The sequence below is a fragment of the Triticum urartu genome, chromosome 2, assembly GCF_003073215.2.
Source record: "Triticum urartu cultivar G1812 chromosome 2, Tu2.1, whole genome shotgun sequence".
In the NCBI taxonomy this organism is placed as follows: Eukaryota; Viridiplantae; Streptophyta; class Magnoliopsida; order Poales; family Poaceae; genus Triticum; species Triticum urartu.
In genome coordinates, this window is record NC_053023.1 from 739,684,948 (window position 1) to 739,707,908 (window position 22,961).

At 47.6% G+C, this 22,961-nt stretch overlaps 1 protein-coding gene across 1 annotated transcript; it reads left to right on the forward strand.

Annotated features, from left to right (window-relative positions):
- The first annotated feature begins 1,256 nt into the window (after nucleotides 1-1,256).
- Nucleotides 1,257-2,144, forward strand: LOC125540369 (glutathione S-transferase 3-like). Its single transcript, XM_048703983.1, has 2 exons — nucleotides 1,257-1,640; nucleotides 1,740-2,144. The coding sequence occupies exons 1-2, from the start codon at nucleotides 1,308-1,310 to the stop codon at nucleotides 2,073-2,075; spliced, it is 669 nt and encodes a 222-aa protein (XP_048559940.1). The 5' UTR covers nucleotides 1,257-1,307; the 3' UTR covers nucleotides 2,076-2,144.
- Nucleotides 2,145-22,961: the final 20,817 nt, after the last annotated feature.

Consider the following 22,961-nt stretch of genomic DNA (forward strand, 5'->3'; position numbering starts at 1 on the left):
TGCATTTACACACATTTGTACTATTGGTAACACAAAATTAGCACACTCCAACTATTAAACTTCTAACAGAAAAATATGACAACAGAAAGTCAAATGAATACAAATGAGTGCTTGTTAAATAACAAAAACGAATGCTCATTTCACAGGTCCCTAACCAATACTCTGTGCATTCCAAATATAGTGCTTATAGATTTATTTTATAGAAGAAATCAAGCTTCATAAATTTGAGCAAATTTGTAGAGAAAAATATCTGCATCAATAATACCAAATAATATCGCCATTACATACATGGTGAATCATTTTATATTTTATTTATTCAGTACTATTAATTTTAATGTTATACCTATGAACTTGCATTGTTCAACATTGCAAAGTTCGACTATAATAAAATTACCGACATTGTATGGCTATGGCACGGACATTTCTCCATGTATTCTTCCAGCACGACACTGTGTGCATCCTTCTATTTGCCGAGCGGCCACACATCCATGGCTATGAAACTACAATGATATGACCAGCACATCTGTTGAAATACAAATGTGGGGTTGCGCGTTACTATGTCGCGCTGTAGTGAAATTCATAAAAAATTACGCGCTATATTTTTATACGAAGGGGGTACAAGATAGAAATGAGAAGTTTAAACAAGTTGTTATTGTCCAAATCAGCTAATTAACTAATTGTTCCAATCGAATTGTACCAGTCAAAGAAGCCGGGGAGTGGTCTGTTGGGACCTCCCAACATCTATCTTTACGGTTTTTCCTGCCGCATATCGGACAAATTCAACTACGCAAGTGTTTGCTACTTGGAACTTGGAAGGTTCCCTCGTCTCTTTCCTAGGCTAAGTTAAAACACATATCTATCACCTGATAGGGAGTTAGGGACCAACTTTCCACTATCGCGCATATACAACAACACCGCTCTAATTAAGTGTTTAATTATTAGTGTGGGTGTCAGCCATGATGCATGCAACGGAAGAGAGCAGGATCTCCTGTAAATCTCAGATGTGCTGCCTTCTTGCATAGACAACTTCCAAGTGAACAAACACAGAACGGTTGCACGGCACAGCTCTGACCCATGCGTGCCAAAGAATATTAACCTTTAGACTGGGTACCCTTCGCTGAGTGATGTTTTACTTCTCTCTAATTGTTTAAACTATACTGGGTCCATTGACATAGGCGTCAGCCATGATGCCATCGATCGAGTGGAGCTGGTTCGCCTATAAATCCCAGTTGTCTGCATGCTGCCTTGACCAGAGTTCAATCCAATCCAAGGCTCCATTTCTTCCCGCCTTGAAGACACGGCAGGGCATGGAGAAAGACATGGACAGCCAGGTGACCTGCGTCGACTTCTGGTGCAACGAGTTCGGCATGCGGGTGCGGATCGCGCTGCGTGAGCTAGGCGTGCCGTTCGAGTACATCGAGGAGGACCTCCGCGTCCGCGAGAGGAGCGAACTGGTGCGGCGCATGAACCCCGTCCACCGCTCGATCCCCATCCTCATCCACCATGGCCGTCCGGTCTGCGGCTCCGTCAACATCGTCGAGTACATCGACGAGGTATGGGGCGAGGAAACCCGTTTGCTCCCCGGCGACCCGGCCGACAGGGCCGACTCCAGGTTCTGGGCTGACTTCATTGACCACAAGGTATATATGCAAACTGATGTTACTTTAATTTTCTGTTGGAGTAAATTCCATTTCGTCGTCGACGTGTTCATTTATCCGTGATCATCTTAATGAAATTAGGTGTTCAGCACCCAGACGAAGTTTTTCACGAGCAAGGGTGAGGAGAAAGAGGCGGCCAAGGAAGAGTTGGTCGAGCATCTTAAACGTCTAGAGGAGGTGCTCGGGGACAAATGCTTCTTTTCTGGCGATGAATTCGGGTTCTTGGATGTCGTCTTCATCCCATTTTCAAGCATGTTTTACGGGTATGAGCAGCATGGAGGGATTGACTTAGAGGCGGAATGCCCCAAGCTCACGCGATGGGAGAAGAGGTGCAGGGAAAGGGAGAGTGTAAGCGAGGTTCTTCCCGATGGAAAGGTCCAGTACGAATTACACAAGAAGTTTTACGGCATTGAGTGAACCGAATTTCGGTCGAATCGAATGTACTTCCTCTGTTCCAAAATAATTCAAGTTGTAGGATTTTCCTTAGTCTAACTTGGTAAAGTTTGTTTGACTAAATATATTTTTAGAAAGGGAGGATGACCCTGGCCTCTGCATCTGGGCGATGCATACGGCTACTTTATTAATTATTTTCACAAGACCTTACAAAGTAATACAACAGTAAGACTAAAGCCGCCGTCTAAGCACCTCTATCCAGTTGATGAAGGGGCGCAGATAGTCCGGGCCTAATACGAAATAGATATCGCAGCCAAACCTAACATCTAAGACCCGAGATCCCATCCAGGACGCCTGCCGGGCATGGGTCTCACCGGTCCGGCGTGCACTCAGAGGCCGCCGCCGCCAACTGCCACCGCTCCATCTTCAGAACTGTACTGATGCATCAACCTTGCTCGGTCCAGCTATCGTCGACGCCACCACGGCGCCCAACGGCACCTCCTCCCTGCGCGCAAACAGCTGAGCACGTCGCGGTCGCCACTGATACACCTCAGCACCATGCTGCCAAGTAGCATCAGCTGACACAGCTTGAAGTCTTTGGAAGAGCTGTCGTGCGTAGCACCTGCCGACCAGGCATGACAAAGCGTAGCACCTGTCGGTCAGGCGTGACTTGACATCTCCACCGAAGCTCCGTGCAAGATGAAGCCACTCCACCTCCAGCCTCTCTGAACGGGACGGGAGCACCCCAGGAAGACACGACAAAGAGTTGAGCACCACAATCACGACGAGAGTCGGACCAGCCGACCGCCATGGCGAAGCGACACCACTAAAGAAGGAACCACCGCCATCAGGAATGCCAAGAATGCGCTGCAGCTGTCCCACCTCCCCGCGGACCCAAAGCGGCGCCTTCAAGAAGGTGACGGAGCCGGGCACCGCCGCCGCCCAACCAAAGTTGTGAGTTTTCACCCGGGTGCAGGGGGAGGACGAGGGGGGGGAGCTAGATCTCGAAGCCGCCTTCAAGAAGGAAACAACGCCTGGAGCGCCGTCGGCGTCGTGGCCGCCGCTGTGGGCCAAGAAATTACTAAGTATATAGAAATATCCGCAAAGATCTACGATATCAAGTATATATAATATAAAAATATATCTCATATGGCTGTTGACGGAGGGGGTGAGGTTGGTGTAGAAACCCCCTCCCCAACAACAGCACACAAGGGCTCGAGTGGAGAGGTCACCGCAGTCGGTGTAGACGCAGTAGGAGTTGTAGTCGGCGGGGGTATGTACAACCACGATCTGCACCAAATCACCCCTTCACAGAAGTGGTCAGGGACTCAGGGCGGCCGGCCTATCATTCCCAACCGCCCGCGCGGTGGAAGGAGATGACTGGGCAGCGCCCCCTGATGAGGCCGAGCCGCTGCAGGCCCAGCGGCTGCATGTGTGGGCCGGCCGTCGGGGACATGGAGTCGTCCTGTCATTTGAATCATTTCCCTTCAATTAATCAAAGTTCTCAGTTACTGAGTCTATGAGCGATGAGCAGTTTCACGAAGGACCAGTCTTTGGCGTCCTAGATGAAATTTTGGGTCGTCTATATGGGATCCGGGGGTTGGACTTTGTTGTTGTGAACTATATATGTCGTTCCAAGAGCAGTTTTCAGATCATTCATAAACTTTTAAAAAAAGACCACTCATGAAGGTGTGGTCGTGCCTGCTCACGTACGCAGCTGGAATGTGGAGCACGCCCGGCGTATGGACTCTGGACTTGGGAGGATAGTTTCTCAGCTTTGTTTGGCTATGCATTGTGCATCGGGTGTTCGAAGGCCAGGCTACTGATGAGCTCAGCCTTTCAAGAGATCCAAATGGTACAATTTGTCATGGAGCTTTGGTGTGCTAGGTCGTAGTGTAGAGTTGTTCAGTTCTTCCGGTGCTCATTGCTGGAAGCATAGTAGCGTGTGCTCTAAGTATGTCTCATAACTCAGGATCGGACTTGCCCATCTTCTGTGGTCTTGGGGCCATGGATGCCCAGTCTATGCCGGCGGGAGGAGTGATGGAGTTTGAATCCCGCTCCTGCGACCTCCTTGGCAACTCGGCGGCCGCGCCGCCAACCCCCGCCGGGCTCCTCTGGTTCTGCCCCCCTTGCCGGGGCTGCTCCGGTAGCCGCGGCCGCCGCCGGGGCCGCCTGCGAAGCTGCCGTCCCTCCCTCTCCGGCCCCCGCTTCCAGATCCGCCCCGCGGAGATGTGGGCTGGCCTCGCGGTGGCGGCTGATATTGAAGCTGGCGTCCCTGTCGTCCGTCGCGATCCGGCCCCACGCCCCCCCGCCGACCCTCGCAGGGTGGCCGGTTCCCCGTCTGGCGCTGGCGCTGCTCCCAGGGGTTGGAGCTCCGCCCGCTTGACGCGGACCGGCCCCTGTCCCAGTTCCCGGGCGCCCCTGCGGCGTTGAGGGTGGATGACTCAGGTCACCGTGCTGGCCGCCGTCGCCGTAGGTCGGCTGGCTGGAGCGTCGTTGGCCGTGCTGACCGCAGAGCCGCCGCATCTTCCTGGTGAGGGGTCGCCGGAGGTGCTGCCGGCCGCCCCAAGGGCCCCCTTTCCTGCCGAACTCCGCTCCGCTGCTTCTGTCACCCTCCCCGATCGTCAGGCTCCACCCGTTCCGGCCCTTCATCTCCTCCGCCGCCGGCGCGCCCCGCCATGGCCCGCTCCCCCTCAGGGGCGCTCGCTCTTCGGCTGCTGCCGGGCACCGCGGGGCCGCATTCCCCACCTGCTCGGGATGGGCCGTTGCTTGTGCCGCCGGCTGGGCGCTGGAAGAGGCTGTTCGTGAAGCCCATCTAGTGCTTACCCAACTAGGCCTACCGGCGAACCCGAATTGTGGAGGCCCATGGATTTGGCCTCCTCGCTGTTTCCCCCGGCTGCCCCAGGGTGAGAGCGGGGGGTTTCCCCCCACCTCGGTCAACCAGTCTTTCCACCCCGCCCCGCCACCAGCTGCGTCCTCCCCACTTCCCGATTCCGCCTCGCCGCATCTGCCCACCCCGGCTGCCCCCGACCCGACCCTCCCGATAGCTCGGGAACGCGATGACGACGCGCCCCGCCCAAAGCGCCCCTTCGATGGTCGTGGGGGCTCGTCGCGCCCCTCTCTCGATGCCCTCTAGCGGGAGGCAGGCCTGCGCCACCAGCTTTGGTCGGGTCGCGCCCCTCTCCCGCCGTCTGCCTCCTCATTCCCCTCCCTGCGACAGCTGCCGCTCCCCCCCCCCACCGTGGAGGACGGCGTTCCCCGGGCTTCGACAACCGCCAGGATGCCCCTCTTCTGACGATCGCGGCTCCCCCATGTGGCCCTCGTGATACTCACCGTCGGGGGCTGACCGTGGCCGCTCGCCCGACCAAACAGAGCGCAGAGAAACGTACCTGCAGTCCAATTCATGGCGCCAGCCCTTGAAGGAAATATGCCCTAGAGGCAATAATAAAGTTATTATTTATTTCCTTATATCATGATAAATGTTTATTATTCATGCTAGAATTGTATTAACCGGAAACATAATACATGTGTGAATACATAGACAAACAGAGTGTCACTAGTATGCCTCTGCTAGACTAGCTCGTTAATCAAAGATGGTTATGTTTCCTAACCATGAACAAAGAGTTGTTATTTGATTAACAAGGTCACATCATTAGTTGAATGATCTGATTGACATGACCCATTCCATTAGCTTAGCACCCGATCGTTTAGTATGTTGCTGTTGCTTTCTTCATGACTTATACATGTTCCTATGACTATGAGATTATGCAACTCCCGTTTACCGGAGGAACACTTTGGGTACTACCAAACGTCACAACGTAACTGGGTGATTATAAAGGAGTACTACAGGTGGCTCCAAAGGTAGATGTTGGGTTGGCGTATTTCGAGATTAGGATTTGTTACTCCGATTGTCGGAGAGGTATCTCTGGGCCCTCTCGGTAATGCACATCACATAAGCCTTGCAAGCACTGCAACTAATATGTTAGTTGTTAGATGATGTATTACGGAATGAGTAAAGAGACTTGCCAGTAACGAGATTGAACTAGGTATTGGATACCGACGATCGAATCTCGGGCAAGTAACATACCGATGACAAAGGGGACAACGTATGTTGTTATGCGGTCTGACCGATAAAGATCTTCGTAGAATATGTAGGAGACAATATGGGCATCCAGGTCCCGCTATTGGTTATTGACCGGAGACGTGTCTCGGTCATGTCTACATTGTTCTCGAACCGTAGGGTCCGCACGCTTAACGTTACGATGACAATTATTATGAGTTTATGCATTTTGATGTACCGAAGGTTGTTCGCAGTCCCGGATGTGATCACGGACATGAGGAGGAGTCTCGAAATGGCCGAGACATAAAGATTGATATATTGGAAGCCTATATTTGGACATCAGAAGTTTTTCGGGTAAAATCGGGATTTTACCGGATTACCGGGAGGTTACCGGAACCCCCCCCCCCCGGGAGCCATATGGGCCTTCATGGGCCTTAGTGGAAAGGTGAAAGGGCTGCCCACAAGGGTTGCGCGCCTCCCCCTCCCCCTAGTCCTATTAGGACTAGGAGCAGGGGCCGGCCACCCTCTCTCTCTCTCCCCCCCTTTGGGGAATCCTAGTTGGAATAGGATTGGAGGGGGGAGTCCTACTCCCGGTGGGAGTAGGACTCCTCCTGTGCCCTCTCCCTGGCCGGCGCCTCTCTCCCCCTTGGCTCCTTTATATACGGGGGCAGGGGGCACCTCTAGACACACAAGTTGATCCTTGGTGATCGTTCCTTAGTCGTGTGCGGTGCCCCCTGCCACCAAATTCCACCTCGGTCATATCGTTGTAGTGCTTAGGCGAAGCCCTGCGTCGGTGGAACATCAAGATCGTCATCACGCCGTCATGCTGACGGAACTCTTCCTCAACCCTTTGCTGGATCGGAGCCCAAGGATCGTCATCGAGCTGAACGTGTGCTAAGAACTCGGAGGTGCCGGAGTAACGGTGCTTGGATCGGTCGGATCGGGAAGAAGACGTACGACTACTTCCTCCATGTTGTGTCAACGCTTCCGTTGCGATCTACAAGGGTACGTAGATCATACTCTCCCCTCGTTGCTATGCATCACCATGATCTTGCGTGTGCGTAGGAATTTTTTTGAAATTACTACGTTCCCCAACAGTGGTATCAGAGTCTAGGTTTTATGGTTTGATGTTATTTGCACGAGTAGAACACAAGTGAGTTGTGGGCGATACAAGTCATACTGCCTACCAGCATGTCATACTTTGGTTCGGCCGTATTGTTGGATGAGACGACCCAGACCAACCTTACGCGTACGCTTACGCGAGACCGGTTCCCTCGATGTGCTTTGCACATAGATGGCTTGCGGGCGACTGTCTCTCCAACTTTAGTTGAACCAAGTGTGGCTACGCCCGGTCCTTGAGAAGGTTAAAATGGAGTCTATTTGACAAACTATCGTTGTGGTTTTGATGCGTAGGTGAGATTAGTTCTTGCTTAAGCCCGTAGCAGCCACGTAAAATTTGCAACAACAAAGTAGAGGACGTCTAACTTGTTTTTGCAGGGCATATTGTGATGTGATATGGTCAAAACGTGATGAGTTATAAGTTGTTATATAAGATGATCATGTTTTTTTGAACTTATCGGCAACTGGCAAAAGCCTTATGGTTGTCTGTCTATTGCATAAGATGCAAGCGCCCAATAATTGCTCTACTTTATCGCTATGCGATAGCAATAGTTGCAAGAGCAAGTGTTGGCGAGACGACCACGTGACGACACATTGATATAGATCAAGATGATGGAGATCATGGTGTCATGCCGGTAACGATATAGATCATGACAGTACTTTGGAGATGGAGATCAAAGAAGCAAGATGATGATGGCCATATCATGTCACATATTTTTTGATTGCATATGATGTTTATCTTTTATACATCTTATTTTGCTTAGTTTGACGGTAGCATTTTAAGATGATCTCTCACTAATTATCAAGAAGTGTTCTCCCTGAGTATGCACCATTGCGAAAGTTCTTCGTACTGAGACACAACGTGATGATCGGGTGTGATAGGCTCTACGTTCAAATACAACGGGTGCAAAACAGTTGCACACGCGGGATACTCAGGTTATACTTGACGAGCCAAGCATATACAGATATGGCCTCGAAACACGGAGACCGAAAGGTCGAGCGTGAATCATATAGAAGATATGATCAACATAACGATGTTCACCATTGAAAACTACTCCATCTCACGTGATGATCGGTTATGGTTTAGTTGATTTGGATCACGTGATTATTTGAACTTAAGTGGGAGTTCTTAAGTAATATGATTATTTGAACTTAAATTTATCATGAACTTAGTCCTAGTAGTATTTTGCAAATTATGTTGTCCCCCTAACTGTGCACCGTTGCGACAGTTCGTTGTTTCGAAGCACCACGTGATGATCGGGTGTGATAGATTCTAACGTTCACATACAACGGGTGTAAGACAGATTTACACATGCAAACACTTAGGTTGACTTGACGAGCCTAGCATGTACAGACATGGCCTCAGAACACAGAAGACCGAAAGGTCGAGCATGAGTCGTATAGTAGATACGATCAACATAAAGATGTTCACCGGTGTTGACTAGTCCGTCTCACGTGATGATCGGACATGGCCTAGTTAACTCGGATCATGTTATACTTAGATGATTGGAGGGATGTCTATCTAAGTGGGAGTTCATTGAATAATTTGATTAGATGAACTTAATTATCATGAACTTAGTCTAAAATCTTTACAATATGTCTTGTAGATCAAATGGCCAACGTAGTCCTCAACTTCAACGCGTTCCTAAAGAAAACCAAGTTGAAACACGATGGCGGCAACTACACGGATTGGGTCCGGAACCTGAGGATCATCCTCATAGCTGCCAAGAAAGGTTATGTCCTGCAAGCACCGCTAGGTGACCCGCCTGTCCCACAGAACCAAGATGTTATGAACGCTTGGCAGACACGTGCTGATGACTACTCCCTCGTTCAGTGCGGCATGCTTTACAGCTTAGAGCCGGGGCTCCAAAAGCGTTTTGAGAGACATGGAGCATATGAGATGTTCGAAGAGCTGAAAATGGTTTTCCAAGCTCATGCCCGGTTCGAGAGATATGAAGTCTCCGATAAGTTCTTCAGCTGTAAGATGGAGGAAAATAGTTCTATCAGTGAGCACATACTCACTATGTCTGGGTTACATAACCGCTTGACTCAGCTGGGAGTTAATCTCCCGGATGACGCGGTCATTGACAGAATCCTCCAGTCGCTTCCACCAAGCTACAAGAGCTTTGTGATGAACTTCAATATGCAGGGGATGGAAAAGACCATTCCTGAAGTTTTGCAATGCTGAAATCAGCAGAGGTAGAAGTCAAGAAGGAACATCAAGTGTTGATGGTGAATAAAACCACTAAGTTCAAGAAAGGCAAGGGTAAAAAGAACTTCAAGAAGGACGGCAAGGAAGTTGCCGTGCCCGGTAAGCAAGCTGCCGGGAAGAAGCCAAAGAATGGACCCAAGCCCGAGACTGAGTGCTTTTATTGCAAGGGAAGTGGTCACTGGAAGCGGAACTGCCCCAAATACTTAGCGGACAAGAAGGCTGGCAAAACAAAAGGTATATGTGATATACATGTAATTGATGTGTACCTTACCAGTACTCGTAGTAGCTCTTGGGTATTTGATACCGGTGCAGTTGCTCACATTTGTAACTCAAAGCATGAGCTACGGAATAAGCGGAGACTGGCGAAGGACGAGGTGACGATGCGCGTCGGGAATGGTTCCAAGGTCGATGTGATCGCCGTCGGCACGCTACATCTACATTTACCCACGGGATTAGTTTTAAACCTCAATAATTGTTATTTAGTGCCAGCTTTGAGCATGAACATTGTATCGGGATCTCGTTTAATTCGAGATGGCTACTCATTTAAATCCGAGAATAATGGTTGTTCTATTTATATGAGAGATATGTTTTATGGTCATGCTCCGATGGTGAATGGTTTATTCTTAATGAATCTCGAGGGTAATGCTACACATGTTCATAGTGTGAATACCAAAAGATGTAAGGTTGATAATGACAGTCTCAATACTTGTGGCACTACCGCCTTGGTCACATAGGTGTCAAACGCATGAAGAAGCTCCATGCAGATGGACTTTTAGAGTCTCTTGATTACGAATCATTTGACACATGCGAACCATGCCTCATGGGTAAAATGACCAAGACTCCGTTCTCAGGAACAATGGAGCGAGCAACTAACTTATTGGAAATCATACATACTGATGTGTGCGGTCCAATGAGCGTTGAGGCTCGCGGTGGCTATCGTTATGTTCTCACCCTCACTGATGACTTGAGTAGATATGGGTATATCTATTTGATGAAACACAAGTCTGAGACCTTTGAAAAGTTCAAAGAATTTCAGAGTGAGGTTGAGAATCAACGTGACAGGAAAATCAAGTTCCTACGATCAGATCATGGAGGAGAATACTTGAGTCACGAATTTGGCACACACTTAAGAAAATGTGGAATAGTTTCACAACTCACACTGCCTGGAACACCTCAGCGTAATGGTGTGTCCGAACGTCGTAATCGCACTCTATTAAATATGGTGCGATCTATGATGTCTCTTACCAATTTACCACTATCTTTTTGGGGCTATGCTTTAGAGACTGCCGCATTCACTTTAAATAGGGCTCCGTCGAAATCCGTTGAGACGACACCGTATGAATTATGGTTTGGGAAGAAACCTAAGCGGTTGTTTCTAAAAGTTTGGGGATGCGATGCTTATGTCAAGAAACTTCAACCTGAAAAGCTCGAACCCAAGTCGGAAAAATGCATCTTCATGGGATACCCTAAAGAAACTGTTGGGTATACCTTCTACCTCAGATCCGAAGGCAAGATCTTTGTTGGCAAGAATGGATCCTTTCTAGAGAAGGAGTTTCACAAAGCACATACCTTGATAAGATATTGAAGAAGTTCAATATGGATCTGTCTAAGAAGGGGTTCTTGCCTGTGTTACAAGGTGTGAAATTGAGCTCAGCTCAATGTCCGACCACGGCAGAAGATATAGAAGAGATGAGTGTCATCCCCTATGCCTCAGCCATAGGTTCTATTATGTATGCCATGCTGTGTACCAGACCTGATGTAAACCTTGCCGTAAGTTTGGTAGGAAGGTACCAAAGTAATCCCGGCAAGGAACACCGGACAGCGGTCAAGAATATCCTAAAGTACCTGAAAAGGACTAAGGAAATGTTTCTCGTTTATGGAGGTGACGAAGAGCTCGTCGTAAAGGGTTACGTCGACGCTAGCTTCGACACAGATCTGGATGACTCTAAGTCACAAACCGGATACGTGTATATTTTGAATGGTGAGGCAGTAAGCTGGTGCAGTTGCAAGCAGAGCGCCGTGGCCGGATCTACATGTGAAGCGGAGTACATGGCAGCCTCGGAGGCAGCACATGAAGCAATTTGGGTGAAGGAGTTCATCACCGACCTAGGAGTCATACCCAATGCGTCTGGGCCGACCAAGCTCTTCTGTGACAACACAGGAGCTATTGCACTTGCCAAGGAGCCCAGGTTTCACAAGAAGACAAGGCACATCAAGCGTCGCTTCAACTCCATTCGTGAAAATGTTCAAGATGGAGACATAGAGATTTGTAAAGTACATACGGACCTGAATGTAGCAGATCCGTTGACTAAACCTCTCCCTAGAGCAAAACATGATCAACACCAGAATTCCATGGGTGTTCGATTCATCACAATGTAACTAGATTATTGACTCTAGTGCAAGTGGGAGACTGTTGGAAATATGCCCTACAGGCAATAATAAAAGCATTATTATTATATTTCCTTGTTCATGATAATTGTCTTTATTCATGCTATAATTGTGTTATCCAGAAATCGTAATACATGTGTCAATAATAGACACCACCATGTCCCTAGTAAGCCTCTAGTTGACTAGCTCATTGATCAACAGATAGTCATGGTTTCCTGACTATGGACATTAGATGTCATTGATAACGAGATCACATCATTAGGAGAATGATGTGATGGACAAGACCCAATCCTAAACATAGCACAAGATCGTATAGTTCGTTTGCTAGAGTTTTTCCAATGTCAAGTATCCTTTCCTTAGACCATGAGATCATGTAACTCCCGGATACCGTAGGAGTGCTTTGGTTGTACCAAATGTCACAATGTAACTGGGTGACTATAAAGGTATGCTACGGGTATCTCCGAAAGTGTCTGTTGGGTTGACACGGATCAAGACTGGGATTTGTCACTCCGTATGACGGAGAGGTATCACTGGGCCCACTCGGTAATGCATCATCACTATGAGCTCAAAGTGACCAAGTGTCTGGTCACGGGATCATGCATTACGGTACGAGTAAAGTGACTTGTCGGTAACGAGATTGAACAAGGTATTGGGATACCGACGATCGAATCTCGGGCAAGTAACATACCGATTGACAAAGGGAATTGTATATGGGGTTGCGTGAATCCTCGACATCGTGGTTCATCCGATGAGATCATCGTGGAGCATGTGGGAGCCAACATGGGTATCCAGATCCCGCTGTTGGTTATTGACCGGAGAGCAGTCTCGGTCATGTCTACATGTCTCCCGAACCCGAAGGGCCTACACACTTAAGGTTCGGTAACGCTAGGGTTGTAAAGATATGTATATGCAGTAACCCGAATGTTGTTCGGAGTCCCGGATGAGATCCCGGACGTCACGAGGAGTTTCGGAATGGTCCGGAGGTAAAGAATTATATATAGGAAGTGCTGTTTCGGCCATCGGGACAAGTTTCGGGGTCACCGCTATTGTACCGGGACCATCGGAAGGGTCCCGGGGGTCCACCGGGTGGGGCCACCCATTCCGGAGGGCCCCATGGGCCAAAGTGGGGAGGGGAACCAGCCCATAGTGGGCTGGTGCGCCCCCCTAGGCCCACCCCATGCGCCTAGGGTTGAAACCCTAGGGGTGGGGGGGCGCCCCACCTTGGCTTGGGGGCCACTCCAGCCCTGGCCGCCGCCCCCCCTAGGAGATCCCATCTCCTAGGGCCGGCGCCCCCCCTAGGGGAGCCTATATAAAGGGGGGGAGGGAGGGGGCAGCCACCCTTGAGCCTTGGCACCTCCCTCTCCCCTGCTACACCTCTCTCTCTCTCTCGCGTAGTATACGGCGAAGCCCTGCTGCTGTGACGCCCTGCATCCACCACCATGCCGTCGTGCTGCTGGATCTTCATCAACCTCTCCTTTCCCCTTGCCGGATCAAGAAGAAGGAGACGTTACGCGAACCGTACATGTGTTGAACGCGGAGGTGCCATCCGTTCGGCGCTAGGATCTCCGGTGATTTGGATCACGTCGAGTACATCTTCCTCATCCCCGTTCTTTGAACGCTTCCGCGCGTGATCTACAAAGGTATGTAGATGCAATCCAATCACTCGTTGCTAGATGAACTCCAAGATAGATCTTGGTGAAACCGTAGGAAATTTTTTGTTTTCTGCAACGTTCCCCAACACTACAAGGGTATGTAGATCACACTCTCCCCTCTTGTTGCTATGCATCACCATGATCTTGCGTGTGCGTAGGAATTTTTGTTGAAATTACTACGTTCCCCAATAGTGGCATCCGAGCCTAGGTTTTATGTGTTGATGTTATATGCACGAGTAGAACACAAGTGAGCTGTGGGCGATATAAGTCATACTGCTTACCAGCATGTCATACTTTGGTTTGGCGGTATTGTTGGATGAAGCGGCCCGGGCCGACATTACGCGTACGCTTACGCGAGACCGGTTCTCCCGACGTGCTTTGCACAAAGGTGGCTAGCGGGTGACAGTTTCTCCAACTTTAGTTGAACCGAGTGTGACTACGCCCGGTCCTTGCGAAGGTTAAAACAGCACCAACTTGACAAACTATCGTTGTGGTTTTGATGCGTAGATAAGATTGGTTCTTGCTTAAGCCCGTAGCAGCCACGTAAAACTTGCAACAACAAAGTAGAGGACGTCTAACTTGTTTTTGCAGGGCATGTTGTGATGTGATATGGTCAAGACGTGATGAGATATAAGTTGTTGTATGAGATGATCATATTTTGTTGAAGTTATTGGCAACTGGCAAAAGCCTTATGGTTATCTCTCTATTGCATAAGATGCAAGCGCCAAATAATTGCTTTACTTTATCGCTATGTGATAGCAATAGTTGCAAGAGTAATTGTTGGTGAGACAACCATGTGACGACACATTGATATAGATCAAGATGATGGAGATCATGGTGTCATGCCGGTGATGGTAGAGATCATGACAGTACTTTGGAGATGGAGATCAAAGGCGCAAGATGATGATGGCCATATCATGTCACATATTTTGATTGCATATGATGTTTATCTTTTTATACATCTTATTTTGCTTAGTTTGACGGTAGCATTTTAAGATGATCTCTCACTAATTATCAAGAAGTGTTCTCCCTGAGTATGCACCGTTGTGAAAGTTCTTCGTGCTGAGACACCACGTGATGATCGGGTGTGATAGGCTCTACGTTCAAATACAACGGGTGCAAAACAGTTGCACACGCGGATTACTCAGGTTATACTTGACGAGCCAATTATATACAGATATGGCCTCGGAACACGGAGACCGAAAGGTCGAGCGTGAATCATATAGTAGATATGATCAACATAGTGATGTTCACCAATGAAACTGCTCCATCTCACGTGATGATCGGGCATGGTTTAGTTGATTTGGATCACGTGATCACTTAGAGGATTAGAGGGATATTTATCTAAGTGGGAGTTCTTAAGTAATATGATTAAATGAACTTAAATTTATCATGAACTTAGTCCTGGTAGTATTTTTTAAATCATGTTCTAGATCAATAGCTCGCGTTGTTGCTTCCATGTGTTTATTTTGATATGTTCCTAGAGAAAATTGTATTGAAAGATGTTAGTAGCAATGATGCGGATTGGATCCGTGATCTGAGGTTTATCCTCATTGCTGCACAGAAGAATTATGTCCTTGATGCACCGCTAGGTGACAGACCTATTGCAGGAGCAGATGCAGACGTTATGAACATCTGGCTAGCTCAATATGATGACTACTTGATAGTTTAGTGCACCATGCTTAATGGCTTAGAATCGGGACTTCAAAGACGTTTTGAACGTCATGGACCATATGAGATGTTCCAGGAGTTGAAGTTAATATTTCAAGCAAATACCCAAGTTGAGAGATATGAAGTCTCCCATAAGTTCTATAGCTAAAAGATGGAGGAGAATCGCTCAACTAGTGAGCATGTGCTCGGAATTTCTGGGTACTACAATCACTTGAATCAAGTGGGAGTTAATCTTCCAGATAAAATAGTGATTGACAGAATTCTCTAGTCACCATCACCAAGTTAGTAGAACTTCGTGATGAACTATGATATGCAAGGGATAAGGGAAACGATTCCCAAGCTCTTCGTAATGCGGAAATTGATGAAGGTAGAAATTGAGAAAAACATCAAGTGTTGATGGTAGACAAGACCACTAGTTTCAAGAAAAGGGTAGAGGGAAGAAGGGGAACTTCAAAAAGAACAGCAAGCAAGTTGCTGCTCAAGTGAAGAAGTCCAAGTCTGATCCTAAGCCTGAGACTAAGTGCTTCTACTACAAAGGGACTGGTCACTGGAAGCGGAACTACCCCAAGTGATTGGCAGATAAGAAGGATGGCAAAGTGAACATAAGTATATTTGATATACATGTTATTGGTGTGTACTTTACTAGTGTTTATAGCAACCCCTCAGTATTTGATACTAGTTCTGTTGCTAAGATTAGTAACTCGAAACGGGAGTTGCAGAATAAACAGAGACTAGTTAAGGGTGAAGTAACGATGTGTGTTGGAAGTGCTTCCAAAATTGATATGATCATCATCGCACACTCCCTATACTTTCGGGATTAGTGTTGAACCTAAATAAGTGTTATTTGGTGTTTGCGTTGAGCATGAATATGATTTGATCATGTTTATTGTAATACAGTTATTCATTTAAGTAAGAGAATAAATTGTTGTTCTGTTTACATGAATAAAACCTTATATGGTTACACACCCAATGAAAATAGTTCATTGGATCTCGATCGTAGTGATACACATAATCATAATATTGAAACCAAAAGATGCAAAGTTAATAATGATAGTGCAACTTATTTGTGGCACTGCCGTTTAGGTCATATTGGTGTAAAGCGCATGAAGAAACTCCATGCTGATGGGATTTTGGAATCACTTGATTATGAATCACTTGATGCTTGCGAACCATGCCTCATGGGCAAGATGACTAAGACTCCGTTCTCTGGAGCGAGTAACTGACTTATTGGAAATAATACATACTGATGTATGCGGTCCGATGAGTGTTAAGGCTCACGACAAGTATTGTTATTTTCTAAACTTCACAAATGATTTGAGCAAATATGGGTATATCTACTTGATGAAACATAAGTCTGAAACCTTTGAAAAGTTCAAAGAATTTCAGAGTGAAGTGGAAAATCATCGTGACAAGAAAATAAAGTTTCTATGATCTGATCGCGGAGACAAATATTTGAGTTACGAGTTTGGTCTTCAGTTAAAAGAATGTGGAATAGTTTCACAAACTCATGCCACATGGAACACCACAGCATAATGGTGTGTCCGAACGTCATAACCGTACTTTATTGGATATAGTGCAATCTATGATGTCTCTTACCGATCTACCACTATCGTTTTGGGGTTATGCATTAGAGACAGCTGCATTCACGTTAAAAGGGCACCATCTAAATCTGTTGAGACGACACCGTATGAACTATGATTTGGAAAGAAACCAAAGTTGTCGTTTCTCAAAGTTTGGGGTTGCAATGCTTATGTGAAAAAGTTTCATCCTGATAAGCTCAAAACCAAATCGGAGAAATATGTCTTCATAGGATACCAAAAAGAAATTGTTGGGTACACCTTCTATCACAGATCCAAAGGAAAGACATTCGTTGCTAAGAATGGATCCTTTCCAGAGAAGGAGTTTCTCTCGAAAGAAGTGAGTGGGAGGAAAGTAGAAAACTTGATAAGGTAATTGTACCTTCTCCCTTATTGGAAAGTAGTTCATCACAAAAATCTGTTCTTGTGACTACTACACCAATTAGTGAGGAAGCTAATGATGATGATCATGTAACTTCAGATCAAGTTACTAACGAATCTCGTAGGTAAACCAGAGTGAGATCCGCACCAGAGTGGTATGGTAATCCTGTTCTGGAGGTCATGTTACTTGACCATGACGAACCTACGAACTATGAGGAAGCGATGATGAGCCCAGATTCCGCGAAATGGTTTGAGGCCATGAAATCTGAGATGGGATCCATGTATGAGAACAAAGTGTGGACTTTGGTTGACTTGCCTGATGATCGGCAAGTAATTTAGAATAAATGGATCTTCAAGAGGAAGACGGACGCTGATAGTAGTGTTACTATCTACAAAGCTAGAATTGTCGCAAAAGGTTTTCGACAAGTTCAAGGTGTTGACTACGATGAGAGCTTCTCACTCGTATCTATGCTTGAGTCTGTCCGAATCATGTTAGTAATTGCCGCATTTTATGAAATCTGGCAAATGGATAAACAAAACTGCATTCCTTAATAGATTTATTAAAGAAGAGTTTTATATGATGCAACCAGAAGGTTTTGTCAATCCGAAAGGTGCTAACAAAATGTGCAAGCTCCAGCGATCCATCTGTGGACTGGTGCAAGCATCTCGGAGTTGGAATATACGCTTTGATTAGTTGATCAAAGCATATAGTTTTATACAGACTTGCGGTGAAGCCTGTATTTACAAGAAAGTGAGTGGGAGCACTACAGCATTTCTGATAAGTATATGTGAATGACATATCGTTGATCGGAAATAATGTCGAATTATTCTGTAAAGCATAAAGGAGTTTTCCAAGGAAAGACTTCGGTGAAGCTGCTTACATATTGAGCTCTAAGATCTATAGAGATAGATCAAGACGCTTGATAAGTTTTTTGAATGAGTACATACCTTGACAAGATTTTAAAGTAGTTCAAAATGGAGCAGTCAAAGAAAGAGTTCTTGCCTGTATTACAAGGTGAGAAGTTGAGTAAGACTCAAAGCCCGACCACGGCAGAAGATAGAAAGAGAATGAAAGTCATTCCCTATGCCTTGGTCATAGGTTCTATAAAGTATGTCATGCTGTATACCAGATCTATTGTATACCCTGCACTGATTTGGCAAGGGAGTACAATAGTGATCTAGGAGTAGATCACTGGACAGCGGTCAGAATTATCCTTAGTGAAATAAGGATATGTTTCTCGATTATGGACGTGACAAAAAGGTTCGTCGTAAAGGGTTACGCCGATGCAAGTTTTGACACTAATCTAGATGACTCTAAGTCTCGGTCTAGATACATATTGAAAGTGGGAGCAATTAGCTAGAGTAGCTCCATGCAGAGCATTGTTGACATAGAAATTTGCAAAATACATGTGGATCTGAATGTGGCAGACCCGTTGACTAAGATTCTCTCACAAGCAAAACATGATCACACCTTAATACTCTTTGGTTGTTAATCACATAGCGATATGAACTAGATTACTGAATCTAGTAAACCCTTTGGGTGTTGGTCACATGGCGATGTGAACTATGGGTGTTAATCACATGATGATATGAACTATCGATGTTAATCACATGGTGATGTGATCTAGATTATTGACTCTAGTGCAAGTGGGAGACTAAAGGAAATATGCCCTAGAGGCAATAATAAAGTTATTATTTATTTCCTTATATCATGATAAATGTTTATTATTCATGCTAGAATTGTATTAACCGGAAACATAATACATGTGTGAGTACATAGACAAACAGAGTGTCACTAGTATGCCTCTACTTGACTAGCTCGTTAATCAAAGATGGTTATGTTTCCTAACCATAGACAAAGAGTTGTTATTTGATTAACGGGATCACATCATTAGGAGAATGATGTGGTTGACTTGACCCATTCCGTTAGCTTAGCACTCGATCATTTAGTATGTTGCTATTGCTTTCTTCATGACTTATACATGTTCCTATGACTATGAGATTATGCAACTCCCATTTACCGGAGGAACACTTTGTGTGCTACCAAACGTCACAACATAACTGGGTGATTATAAAGGAGCTCTACAGGTGTCTCCAAAGGTGAATGTTGGGTTGGCGTATTTCGAGATTAGGATTTGTCACTCCGATTGTCGTTTAGGTATCTCTGGGCCCTCTCGGTAATGCACATCACTTAAGCCTTGCAAGCAATGCAACTAATGAGTTAGTTGCGTGATGATGTATTACAGAACGAGTAAAGAGACTTGCCGGTAACGAGATTGAACTAGGTATTGGATACCGACGATCGAATCTCGGGCAAGTAACATACCGATGACAAAGGGAACAACGTATGTTGTTATGCGGTCTGACCGATAAAGATCTTCATAGAATATGTAGGAGCCAATATGGGCATCCAGGTCCCGCTATTGGTTATTGACCAGAGACATGTCTCGGTCATGTCTACATTGTTCTCGAACCCGTAGGGTCCGCACGCTTAAGGTTTCGATGACAGTTATATTATGAGTTTATGAGTTTTGATGTACCAAAGGAGTTCGGAGTCCCGGATGATATCGGGGACATGATGAGGAGTCTCGAAATGGTCTAGACGTAAAGATCGATATATTGGACGACTATATTCGGACATCGGAAAGGTTCCAAGTGATTCGGGTATTTTTCGGAGTACCGGGTAGTTACGGGAGAAGCAATGGGCCTTGATGGGCTTTAGTGGAAAGAGGAGAAAGGGCCAAGGGGCTGCTGCGCCCTCCCTCCCCTCTAGTCCGAATTGGACTAGGGAAAAGGGGGCCGGCCACCTTTCCTTGTCCTCCACTTCCTTCTCCCTTCCTCCCCTCTTGGTGGACTCCTACTAGGACTTGGAATCCTAGTAGGACTCCACATCCTGGCCGCACCAAGCCTTGGCCGGCCTCCTCCTCCTCCATCCTTTATATACTGAGGCAAGGGGCATCCCAAAGACACAAGTTGATCCACGTGATCATATTCTTAGCCATGTGCGGTACCCCCTTCCACCATAATCATCGATAATATTGTAGCGGTGCTTAGGCGAAGCCCTGCGACGGTAGTACATCAAGATCGTCATCACGCCGTCGTGCTGACGGAACTCTTCCCCGACACTTTGCTGGATCGGAGTCCGGGGATCGTAATTGAGCTGAACGTGTGCTAAAACTCGGAGGTGCCGTAGTTTCGGTGCTTGATCGGTTGGGCCGTGAAGACGTACGAGTACATTAACCGCGTTGTACTAACGCTTCCGCTGTCGGTCTACAAGGGTACGTAGATCACACTCTCCCCTCTCGTTGCTATGCATCACCATGATCTTGCGTGTGCGTAGGAATTTTTTTGAAATTACTACGTTCCCCAACAGCGACATCATGCGGTCTTCTTGAAGATCAACTTCCACAAGGCTTATGACACCGCCAGGGCCTTCTTGCAGGAAGTGCTCCTCCGCAAAGGCTTTGATGACCGGTGGGTCACCCGGGTTATGCAGATGGTCTTGTCTGGTCGGACCGCAGTTAACATCAACGGGGAGATCGGCCCCTACTTCCCCACTTTCTGTGGGGTTAGACAGGGCGACCCCTTCTCCCCGTTCCTGTTCAACATGGTGGTTGACGCCCTTTCCGCCATCCTCGATAAGGCTAAGGCGGTCGGCCATATTCGTGGGATTGTCCCCCATTTGGTGGGAGGGGGAGGGGTCTCCCTCCTGCAATACACTGATGACACCATCATCATGGTAGAGGGCTCTGAGGGTGACATTGCCAATCTTAAGTTCCTCCTTCTATGCTTCCAACAGATGTCTAGGCTTAAAATCAACTTCGACAAGAGTGAAGTTATGATCCTTGGATATTCTCCTAAGGAGTCCCAGCTCATTGCGGACCGCCTCAACTGCTAGCTAGGATCCTTCCCCACGACTTACCTGGGGGTTCCCATTAGTGATTCACGACTCTCCGTCGCGGAGTTGCGGCCTACAGTGACTAAACTCCAACACCGGATCGAGCCGTGGCAGGGCAGATGGTTGTCCAAGGTAGCCAGGACCGTGCTCCTCAACTCCTTGCTGTCCAGCCTCCTCTTGTTCCTGATGAGCTTTTATAGTCTCCATGAGACCCTACACCACGAGATTGCCAAGTACCAGTCTAGATTCTACTGGGCGGGCGAGGGTGACAAGCAGAAGTACCATATGGTCAGCTGGCCCGACATCTGCAAGCCTCGCGACCAAGGCTGTCTGGGGATCATGCCGTCCAAATGCATGAACATCGCCTTGCTGACCAGATGGCTCTGGAGGATTGCCAATGGTGATGGCGGTCTTTGGCTTGACATCATTAGAAACAAATACCTTCGGGGTCAGCCGCTCGCCTTTTGCCAGCGCTCCGGAGGGTCCCAGTTCTGGCAGTCTATCATTCAGCTGCTTCCGATCCTCCATATTGGCTCGTCCATCTCGACCGGTTCCGGTTCTGCTATGTTGTTCTGGTACGATAGGTGGGCGGATGACGTCCCATTTGCGCCCGATTCCCGGACTTATTCTCCACCGCGTTGGAGCCTAGGATCTCTGTCAAGGTCGCCCTTTCGGATCTAGGGCGCCTCGCGTTCCGACACCACTTCGGCCCCCTAGATGTGGCTTCCTGGGATGAGATGCTCGAGTGCATCGCTCTCCACGCCCCTGACGTCGACAGGGTCTCGGATCGCATATGGTGGCGCCTGGAGCCCTCGGGGCGTTTCTCCACTAGGTCCCTGTACCGGTCCATCGCCTCGTCGACGGCCCCGCCGGCTTTCACCATTGTCTGGGCCATCAAGCTGCCGCTCAAGATCAGGATATTCTTATTGCAATGGATTAGGGGTCGGGTACCTTCTAGGATGGAGGTGCTCAAACATAATGGCCCTGGGGATGGGATGTGTCCCCTCTGCGGTATGGTGGAGGACTCAAACCACATATTCTTTGCGTGTGTCACAGCTCAATTCCTTTGGAGTTGTTTTCGCGAAGTCGTTGGCGGTCATTGGTGCCACACCAACGCCCCCGACCTCTTCGCGGAAATTCAGTCCATCTTTCTTTCGGCCCGCCACATTAGGTGGCTCTCCGTTGGAGTGCTCGTGTGGACGCTCTGGACGGTCCGCAATAAGCTTGTGATCCAGCGTGTTCCCCTTCAACGTGCAACGGACGCTGTCTTTAAAATGTGTGGTTTCCTGCAGCTCTGGCGGCCTCTTAGCCACCCTTCCGACCGGGATGCCATCAACACCATCATCGCCGACCTCCGCTTGATGGCGCTTCGACTGTCATCACCGATTCCGCCGCCTCCTCCTGAGCCTGATTAGCCTGCTGTGGCTGCCCCACCCTGTGTCGGGTTTGGATGTGTGTGTCTTGTAGGGCTTGTTGAGCTGTGCCCTCAGCAGTACCCCCGTACTTGTGTCGTGTACTACTTTATCTGTGTGTCTGTGTGTGTGCGTGGGGTGAACCTTGTTTCGTTGTCATGCTCTGGCGGTTTGCTTTATATATAAAGCGGGGCAAAAGCCTTTTGTCGGTATGCCGGCGGGAGGGCTCCGTTTTAGGTGCTTTTTCAAGTTTTGTTAGAGTTTGTGTCCTGCTTAGGTAGACGAGATGGCAGTGACTTCTTTAAGATGGAATAAGGTTCTCCCTGCCTAGCCCATGTCCCGGTGGTGCGGTTAGCATCGTCGGAGAGCGAGTGGAGGTGTGTCTCCGGCGGATCTCACGAGATTCGGTAGGTGGTTGTCTTTGCTGGATCTGCTCAGATCTGATCTTTATTCGTCTTTGTTCATGTGTCTTAAGGTTGGATCCTTCTGATCTAAGTTTTTCTTCATCAATGGCGGTTGTTGGTCTGGTGTGTTGGTCCT

What these genes read in the sequence shown, in the direction of transcription:
- LOC125540369 (XM_048703983.1), top strand. Translation starts at nt 1,308, where the DNA reads ATGGAGAAAGACATGGACAGCCAGGTGACCTGCGTCGACTTCTGGTGC. An exon ending in CTGACTTCATTGACCACAAG is followed by an intron (nt 1,641 to 1,739) that starts GTATATATGCAA and finishes TAATGAAATTAG; the next exon opens with GTGTTCAGCACCCAGACGAA.